Source organism: Palaemon carinicauda, chromosome 39, assembly GCF_036898095.1.
Source record: "Palaemon carinicauda isolate YSFRI2023 chromosome 39, ASM3689809v2, whole genome shotgun sequence".
NCBI lineage: Eukaryota > Metazoa > Arthropoda > Malacostraca > Decapoda > Palaemonidae > Palaemon > Palaemon carinicauda.
In genome coordinates this window covers 7525627-7535626 of record NC_090763.1, presented here as the reverse complement: position 1 = coordinate 7535626, position 10000 = coordinate 7525627, and the positions used below count along the sequence as shown (strand labels likewise).

General features: G+C 33.0%; 2 protein-coding genes and 1 long non-coding RNA gene across 3 annotated transcripts in view; all 3 read left to right on the top strand.

Annotated features, from left to right (window-relative positions):
- Positions 1 to 10000, top strand: part of LOC137630990 (uncharacterized) — a 326533-nt gene that overhangs the window by 35976 nt on the left and 280557 nt on the right. The gene's annotated exons all lie outside the window — the stretch shown is intronic.
- Positions 1071 to 2390, top strand: LOC137630983 (uncharacterized). The gene is made up of 2 exons (XM_068362513.1): positions 1071 to 1164; positions 1391 to 2390. The coding sequence occupies exons 1-2, from the start codon at positions 1153 to 1155 to the stop codon at positions 2273 to 2275; spliced, it is 897 nt and encodes a 298-aa protein (XP_068218614.1). The 5' UTR covers positions 1071 to 1152; the 3' UTR covers positions 2276 to 2390.
- LOC137630982 (uncharacterized) overlaps positions 9396 to 10000 on the top strand; it is a 1455-nt gene continuing 850 nt past the window's right edge. Inside the window, exons 1-2 of the mRNA XM_068362512.1 lie at positions 9396 to 9522; positions 9749 to 10000. The exon at positions 9749 to 10000 is cut by the window's right edge and continues 850 nt beyond it. Of these exons, the coding sequence (XP_068218613.1) occupies positions 9511 to 9522; positions 9749 to 10000 (264 nt within the window). The 5' untranslated portion in view covers positions 9396 to 9510. The remainder of the gene's footprint in view (positions 9523 to 9748) is intronic.

Genomic DNA, 10000 nt, shown 5'->3' with positions numbered 1-10000 from the left:
ACTCGAACCCCAGTCTAGCGATCACCAGATAGTGACGTTTCCGATAGGCTACTACAAACCTATACTATAATAATTATTTCTATTTTTAGGAAAATTATTGAAAAATATATTAATATTGTTCTGGCGTTGATGAAGTAGAGGAACGCTAGGGGTTTTTATATTGAGATTATATATATACAGTATATATATATATATATATATATATATATATATATATATATATATATATATATATATATATATATATATATAAAGGAACGCTGGGCGTTTTTTATATTGACATTATATATATATATATATATATATATATATATATGTATATATGTATATATGTATATATGTATATATACACATACATGCATACTGGTCATAAGTTTTTCCTGAAATTTTCAAATTTATATATTTTAGGATCAGATCTTTGTTACTATTGTGTCCTTTCTTAATACCTTAAGTTAAAGTCTTCTGTATCTTTCAATGAATACTTTGTAGTTTATTATGATCCCATTTATTCTAATACAAAATATTATTACGAAATTTATACCCCAACCTCTTGTGTTAATTTCCTTCATAGGTAAGGAAATGTTTTTAAATTCTATCAAACGAAAACTTTGTGATTTTTACCCACCAAAACATGATATATCAACGATAGCGAATGGTAAATCCCTGGTACAGTTTCCAAGGTAACAGAAGAGAGCATCTGTCTAAGAAACTAGTTTTGAATTGCCTGTTCTAGTACCTAACTGTGTAAAGATGATAAAAAGATAGAGGACATGATCTTGAAATTCGGAATGGCCCTGAGTGTCTAGAAACTAAAGATGAGATTCAATATGAAATGTATAATACTATTCAGCGTTCCGTTTATTTAATGATAAACAGCGAGATTAGAATGAATAAGAACATGCTTTAAACTTACTATTAGGTATACACAGTAGCGATTAAAGATACGAAACTGGAAGATCGTTTAAAAAAAAACGAAAGAAAAAATCTAACGGTCAATTCAAGTTGTAAGTTTCCCTCGACGAGTTTTCTTACCTGTCAGATTTGGGTAACTGGAGCGCATATATAAAGAGGATGCATCGATACCAATGCAGAGTAGTTGGTCTTCAGTAGCCTTTGATGATAAAGGAGTTCTGGGACCTTAAGTAAATCAACATGAACAATTTGGTGAGTTCCTTACTTGTTTTATGTTATTGAATATTGCTTGTTTTTTCTCGATGTAATTTTACTGTAGTATTAGACATAAGAATTATTCATGAAAGGAAGCACACATTTATGATAAAAGGCTTTAGCAACGTAGAATACATGATTCGTATATTTGTTTATATTTTCTTCCATATACAAATTTTTCTGGTTTTATGAAAGTTTATCATTAGAACTGACGATGTTTCAGGTGTTACTTTGTGCATTGGTGGCAGGAGCAAGTGCCACGAATGTCTACCAGGGTCTCTTGGGTTACTCAGGAATTGTTAAACCTGATGGCAACAACGTTCAGTTCACTCGTGAACAAGCAGACAACATTGTGCTTGTTGGACCATCCGGAGCTGTGACCAGGGATGGAAAGAACATGCAACTTATCCCTGATGCTCACAGGACTAAACGCTCGACCTTTTACCAAGGTCTCATGGGTCATTCTGGAATTGTCAAACCTGACGGCAACAACGTGCAGTTCACCCGTGAACAAGCAGACAACATTATTCTTGTTGGACCTTCTGGAGTAGTAACCAGGGATGGAAGAAACATGCAACGAATCCCTGATGATCACAGGGTCAAACGCTCAAACTTTTACCAAGGTCTCATGGGTCATTCTGGAATTGTCAAACCTGACGGCAACAACGTGCAGTTCACCCGTGAACAAGCAGACAACATTATTCTTGTTGGACCTTCTGGAGTAGTGACCAGGGATGGAAGAAACATGCAACGCATCCCTGATGACCACAGGGTCAAACGAGGTGCCGGTTATGTCAACTCTAAAGGAAGCATTGGATATTCTGGCATTGTAAAAACTGATGGTACCATCAGACAGTTCTCCCAGGAAGACATTGACAACATTGTCTTGTTTGGACCCTCAGGTGTTGTCACCAAGGATGGAAGGAACTGGCAGTTGGATGAGGACCTGAATATCCGTCGCACAAAGAGGCATCTGATTGGGGCTTCGGGAATGATCACCAAGGACGGCACTCCCGTTCAGTTTAAGGAAGGAGGAGCAGAGATCCTTCTTGAAGGACCCTCTGGGATTATAATGTCCGATGGTACATTAGTACAGCTTCGGTCTTAAGAGACTAGAGCTACTTTAGTAGTGTCAACAACATAGGAATCAATTATAATGTTGGCTTGTCTACATCAATGTGATGACTTTATTCTTATATGGTCTCTGAATGTGATATAAGGAGAGGAATAAAGTTTTCTTTTACTACAAATGAATTTTTTTATACTTTACTTTAAGAAGATTATCAATACCGACTCCTCTCTCTCTCTCTCTCTCTCTCTCTCTCTCTCTCTCTCTCTCTCTCTCTCTCTCTCTGTATATATAAATATATATATATATATATATATATATATATATATATATATATACACATATATATATATAATTTATCATTATTTGTCCGGTACTATCTGAAACAATATTGCTTATGAATTTCGAATACAGTATTGTATACCATGAAAGATATCATCAGTTGTCATTACATTATGTAAAGGACATAGCAAGTACAGTATTCCAATTAAGTTAATACTTTTAATTCGAGTTATATTCGTCTCAGTTAGATGGGGAAATTTCCATCATCTTGTTTTGAATCCCTTCAAGTGTCATGGGAAGATTGTTTGACTAGCAGTCTAATCCCTAGAGACGTGTTAGAACCATGCACCAGTAGTCGTCTTTACAGAAATTCAAGGAGGAAGAAACAAAACCTATTCAATGCCATACCAGATGACTGGAAGCAAGTTATTTTCAACCATTGCTACAGAAGACTACGGTATAGAAGGAGAAAGCTGGAAAATAACCTCAACCATAAATTATATCTGTTAATTGATGGTAGTAAATGGACACGTGATGCTAATTCGGATTTTGTTATTAATTTATCTGGTTATGACCTTGATGAGTCGTCCTTACCTGCTTTTGGGTATGGTCTGAGTTTTTCTGTAACACCCACTACACATGACTATGTTGGTATATCTGAAGCCTTTTGTAATTTAGAAAAATTTGGTAGCATATCGGATGACAATCTTAATCTTGTTAAAGGTTTTATCTATGGTGTAAATTCATTCCCCTCCTATTCAAGTGTACCATTAAGATTCCTAAAAGTTTACAAAAAGCTGAAAAATAATGACGAACTTCATTTTACGAAAGCTGATAAGTCTAACGCCATGGTTATACTAAATAAGCAAGATTACAAAGATAAACTGTACTTACTGCTGAGTGATGTTAATACCTATGATCTACTGACATCAAATCCACCTGAACGTGTGCTTTCTCATTTTAATAAGAAGGTCAAAAGTATCTTAAAAAATAATAAAGATTTGATTAAACAATTTGTAACAATATCTCCAACTTTACCTTATTTGTATGGTCTTGTTAAAACACATAAACCTGGTAACCCCATTAGACCAATTACCAGTTCTGTTGGGTCATGTATTTATAAGCTTTCGAGATGGCTGGTTAAGATTCTTTCACCTTTAGTTGGAAGCATTTCGAATTCCAATATCAAACATAATGTAGATCTGATAGAAAAACTAAATAGCACAACTATTAATTTTAAGTTTAAAATGATTAGTTTTGATGTTGTATCTCTGTTTACAAAAGTACCTATACATGACTTGCTTGAATATTTAGCTGAATTTTTAGACAATTATGATTTACCCTTGTCCACTCATAATATTTTAGAACTGGTTAAACTCTGCATTTGTGATTCTGTTTTTACTTTTGATGACAAATTCTATACACAAAAGTTTGGTATGGCAATGGGAAATCCTCTTTCGCCCGTTTTAAGTAATTTATATATGGAGTTTTTTTAAACAAGATTTTTACCTAATATTTTGCCTTATGGTGTTCTGTGGTATAGGTATGTTGATGATATTTTTTGCATATGGCCTCTAACCGAAAATGTAAATGCATTTCTCTTTGAACTGAATAATTTGGTACCTTCCATTAATTTCACTTGTGAAGAAGAACGTGATGGTTGTCTTTCATTTTTGGATGTAAATGTTCACCGTACTCTAAATGGCTTCAAATACTCAGTGTATAGAAAACCTACAAACGTAAATTCATATATTCACTATTATTCTAACCATAGTAATCAAGTTAAGAAGGCTACTTTTTCTTCTATGTTTTTAAGAGCCTTACGTATCTGCAGCCCGGAATTTCTTCAGGAAGAGTTTGAAAATATCTTCAACATATCGGAGAAATTGAAATACCCTAAATATTTTATTGAATGTGCTTTACAAAAAGTACAAAGAACGTTTTATTCTGTAACTCCGAGAATGGCTTTTAATAATGATAATGTGCTCGTTTTACCATATAATGACCTCTTACGGAGGGTTCCGAGTTTTTGCAAGAATTTTAATATTAATGTTGTTTTTAAATTTTCAAATACACTGAAAAGCATACTAATAAGGAATTCTCCCAAAGTTTCTCAGGGCTGCATTTACAGGGTTCCTTGCATGAACTGCAATTGTTTTTATCTCGGACAATCTGGGAAGGGACTGGACACCAGAATTAAACAACAAAAATATAGTGTGAGAACGGGACAAATCTCGAATGCTTTGTTTTTACACATTAATAATTTTAATCACATGATTTATTGGGAGGGGGCAAAAGTTGTTTTATATTGTATTAATATAACTCGTAGAAATATAATTGAATCTGCTTTTATCAAATATCACAGTGACTTAATGAATGTAACCCAGGGTATGTACAAACTGGACCCATTTGTTGTTAACGAGATTTGTAAGATTGTTTCTTTTTAATCACCTGTTGAACTGTTTTGTATCTGCTGTACTAGTTTTAACCGGACTTTGAATACTTGTTTTCATTTTTTTCAGTTTACTTTGTTAGATATTCTCTGTGATTTTAGCATTGTACCTCGAAAATGTGTTGAAATAACAGAAAATCGCTCGGTATACCTTCTTTTATTTTTCCTGTGCTGAATATATTGTCACGCGCTATTTAGTGACTTATAAGCATATATATATATATATATATATATATATATATATATATATATATATATATATATATATATATATATATATATATATATATACACTCATATATATATATATATGTATATATATATATATATATATATATATATATATATATATATATATATATAAAACAAATGCAGACGTTTCTAATTCACTGGCGAACAAAGACCTCAAACATATCCTTATTCATGTCTGGGGTTTTTTCATAGAACCCTCACAATAAACCAAACTAGTATGGGTGACCCTGACTAATACAGCTTTGCTGTTCATGGCGATTCACAAACCCTTTCACCTCGTAAAGGTATCCCCAAAAGTTGACATGTGAAGGAAATCTTATGTTTATTACGAATATAAATAACTAAAGTTATGATGTCCAGGCTTTATTTTTAATATAAAAATAAGACATCAGCATGCAATAAAAGAGGCACATATTCTACATCTACATATATGTGTCCTAGCAGTATTGTTAGTTTTTATAGTTTATATAGTAGATATTTATTTCAATATTCTTAAAATATTTATTTTTTCCCTTGTTTCCTTTCCTCACTGGGCTATTTTCCCTGTTGGAGCCCCTGGGCTTATAGCATTCTCCTTTTCCAACTTGCGTTGTAGCTTAGCAATTAATAATAATAATAATAGTAATAATGCTAATAATAATATCTTTTTTGACATTGTTCCTGTTTTTAGAATGATTTATTGTTAATTTGTTCTCATAATTTATTTATTTCCTTATTTCCTTTCCTCACTGGGCTATTTTTCCCTATTGGATCCTTTGGGCTTATAGCGTCTTGCTTTTCCAACTAGGTTTGTAGTTTGGATATTAATAATAATAATAATAATATACTTCAGAAGCAGGTCTTCTGAAAGCTACTTAATCTATAAAACGACATCCTTGCTTTTATGGTTTTAATTGAATATTTTTTTATTCTTTATTTATAATAAATGATATCGGCGTCAATGACCTTCGATGTCAGGATGCCAGAAAACCTCAAATCAATCAATCAATCATAAGAATAAGAACAGATATTTCAGTTCCCTTCGAAGCAGATTCGTTCACTTCTGGAGATTCAATTGAATTGGCTGTGTTTGGATTTTAAAGATTTTAAAGAAATAGATTCCTACAGTGAAAATAACCTTTCGAGAAAAAAAAAATATATATATATATATATACATATATATATATATATATATATATATATATATATATATATATATATATATATATATATATATATATAAAGCATCCATGATACCCTCCCTTTCTCGTGTGTGAATTCAATGCCAAAAGCGAACTCTCAAAAGTGCATAGAACTCTTTGAAACAATTATTTTTCTTTATTGAAAAGGGAGAAAAAAAAAAGGTGGAAAGGTACTGGCTTACTTGCGCATATCAATTGATCCCTTTGGCAAACGTAATAAAAATATTAAGAAAAGAAAAAAATTAATTAAAGCCTTTGAGCCAGACCTTTGGAGTTCAATAGTCTCCTGTATGTGTTGGATTTAACGCAAAGTTCTACTCCAACAGAAAATCCTTCGGTTGTATTAGTAGTTTTGTCTTTGAATATGCAAAATTGATATTTGACAACTTCCTGGGTAAAAGTGTTTCATCTTTCAAAGGGGAGCTTGGTACTTGTAAGCCTGCCTCAATGTATCTTTGTTTGACTCTGTTGTGGATTTGTGTATATATATTTTTTTTCAGGTAGATAATAGAGTATATATTTACTTTAGAATAAAAATTGATGCAATGAATGGTCGAGGAGTAAAACTTGTAGAGTTTAAAGGTACGTTGTATGAAACTCTACCTGCACCATAAGCCGTTTGTAGTGTTTTTTTTTTTTTTTTTTTTTTTTTTTTTTTAATTCGAGCCGGGTTTTTTTTATGAAATTGGTTTACGGCATTTTCTTTTTTTATGATTATTATTATTCAATAAATATTCATCAGTCCACAATGTTTCTTCTTAAGATTAATTAATAAAATCGTAAGGATCTTTAATTATACAAATTGGTTTTCCTGATATTTGAGTTTATCCTCTTGTATATATTAGGTTGGCCAAGGCACTAACCACCCACCGATACTACCGCTAGAGAGTTATTAGGTCCTATGACTGGCCAGATAGCATTCAATTGAATCTCTCTGGTTACGGCTCATTTTTCTTTGCCTACACATACACCGGATAGTCCGGTATATCCTTTACATATTTTCGTCTTTTCCCATGCACCTGACCGCACTGAAATAACTGAAAAATATTTCTTCGCTCAAGGGGTTAATTACTGCACTGTAATTGTTCAGTGTCTATTTCCCACTTGGTAATGATAGATGACATGGAAAGCAGCTCTTATAGGAGGAAACTCCAAACTCAGACCATTGTTCTCTACTCTTGAATAATGTCATAGCCTCTGTACCATGTTCTTCCATTGTATTGAGTTACAGTTATCTCGCTTGATGGTACACGCAGGCACAGTATTCTATCTGTTTCTTTGTTTCCTTTCCTCACTTGGCTATTTTTCCCTCTTGGAGCCTTTTTTCTTGTAACATCCTGCTCTCCAAACTAGGGTTGTAGCTTCGTAATAATAATAATAATAATAATAATAATAATAATACTGAGGGCTTGAGTTTACCCCCTTACTAAGTGCTCGAGTATATCCCTGGCTAATGGCTACAGTTCATTCGCTTACTAAGGGCTTGAGAAGTATCCCCTTGCTAATGGCTTGAGTTTCTCCCCATACTAAGGGCTTGAGTTTATCCCACTGGCTAAGGGCTTGAATTTATCCCCATACTAAGGCTTAAGTTTATCCCCTTACTAAAGACTTGAGCTTATCCCTTTAGTAATGACTTGAGATTATCCCATTACTAATGGCTTGAGTTTATCCCCTTACTAAGGGCTTGAGATTATCCCATTGGCAAGGGCTTGAGTGTAAGCCCTTACTAATGGCTTGAGATTATCCTATTCCTAAGGGCTTGAGATTATCACATTACTAAGGGCTTAAGTTTATTCCCTTGCTAATGGCTTGGGTTTATCCTCTTACTAACTAGACAAGTAATGAAGTTCGACATCAAGAACCAAATCAATATCCTTAATGAGGATTAAATTTCGTCATAAATATGTATCGATTATTTAACGTATCAAATTTTCTTATTACGCGGAAGACTTCGCCAAAAGTCGGAGACGATTGATTTAAAATTCAGTCTTTTTTTCCATAATCGCTTTTTATTTCTTTTATCATAAGTATAAATACGTTTACTTTATAGTATTTCATATTTTATTGGATAATTGATTCGTTAATAATTATACAAATGCATCATTAGCTTATTCATAATCGTTTTGATTTTTATTGGGGAAAATATCAAGTTAGGTTTCAGATTTCATATGAGATTTGTAGGATTACATATTTATTATAGACTATTTTACTCTAAATATTTACAAAATCAACCTTTAAATTGAAGCTTGATGAAATTATTATCAGATCTCATTTAATTTTCATGATGATTTATAGTTTAATCAGATTAGACAAGTCGTCTTGCGTTTGTTAACGTCGAAAGGTAAACCTTGAGTTCACTGGAAATGTTCAACTTTTTATATTTTATGATCAGATCTTTATTACTACTGTTTCCCTTCTTGGTACCTTAAGTTAAAGTGTTTCATATCCATCAATGAGTAGATTGTAGTTTATTACGATTCTATTTATTCTATAACAAAATATTATTACGAAATCTAGACCTCAGTGTCTTATGGTAATTTCTTTCATAGGTAATGGAAATTTTTTAAATGTTAACAAACTAAAGCTTCATGTGATTTTTACCCACCAAAACATGATATATCAACGATAGCGAATGGTAAATCCCTGGTACAGTTTCCAAGGTAACAGAAGAGAGCATCTGTCTAAGAAACTAGTTTCGAATTGCCTGTTCTAGTACCTAACTGTGTAAAGATGATAAAAAGAAAGAGGACATGATCTTGAAATTCGGAATGGCCCTGAGTGTCTAGAAACTAAAGATGAGATTCAATATGAAATGTATAATACTATTCAGCGTTCCGTTTATTTAATGATAAAAACCGGCTTAAACTTACTATTAGGTGTACATAGTAGCGAATAAAGATAGGGAACTGGAAGATCGTTTAAAAAAACGAAAGAAAAAATCTAACGGTCAATTCAAGTTGTAAGTTTCCCCCAACGAGTTTTCTTACCTGCCGGATTTGGGTAACTGGAGCGCATATATAAAGAGGATGCATCGATACCAATGCAGAGTAGTTGGTCTTCAGTAGCCTTTGATGATAAAGGAGTTCTGGGACCTTAAGTAAATCAACATGAACAATTTGGTGAGTTCCTTACTTGTTTTATGTTATTGAATATTGCTTATTTTTTCTCGATGTAATTTTACTGTAGTATTACACATAAGCATTATTCATGAAAGGAAGCACACATTTATGATAAAAGGCTTTGAATTTTCAGAATTCATGATTCATATATTTGTTTATATTTTCTTCCATATACAAATTTTTCTGGTTTTATGAAAGTTTATCATTAGAACTGACGATGTTTCAGGTGTTACTTTGCGCCTTGGTGGCAGGAGCAAGTGCCACGAATGTCTACCAGGGTCTCTTGGGTTACTCAGGAATTGTTAAACCTGATGGCAACAACGTGCAGTTCACTCGTGAACAAGCAGACAACATTGTGCTTGTTGGACCATCCGGAGCTGTGACCAGGGATGGAAAGAACATGCAACTTATCCCTGATGCTCACAGGACTAAACGCTCGACCTTTTACCAAGGTCTCATGGGTCATTCTGGAATTGTC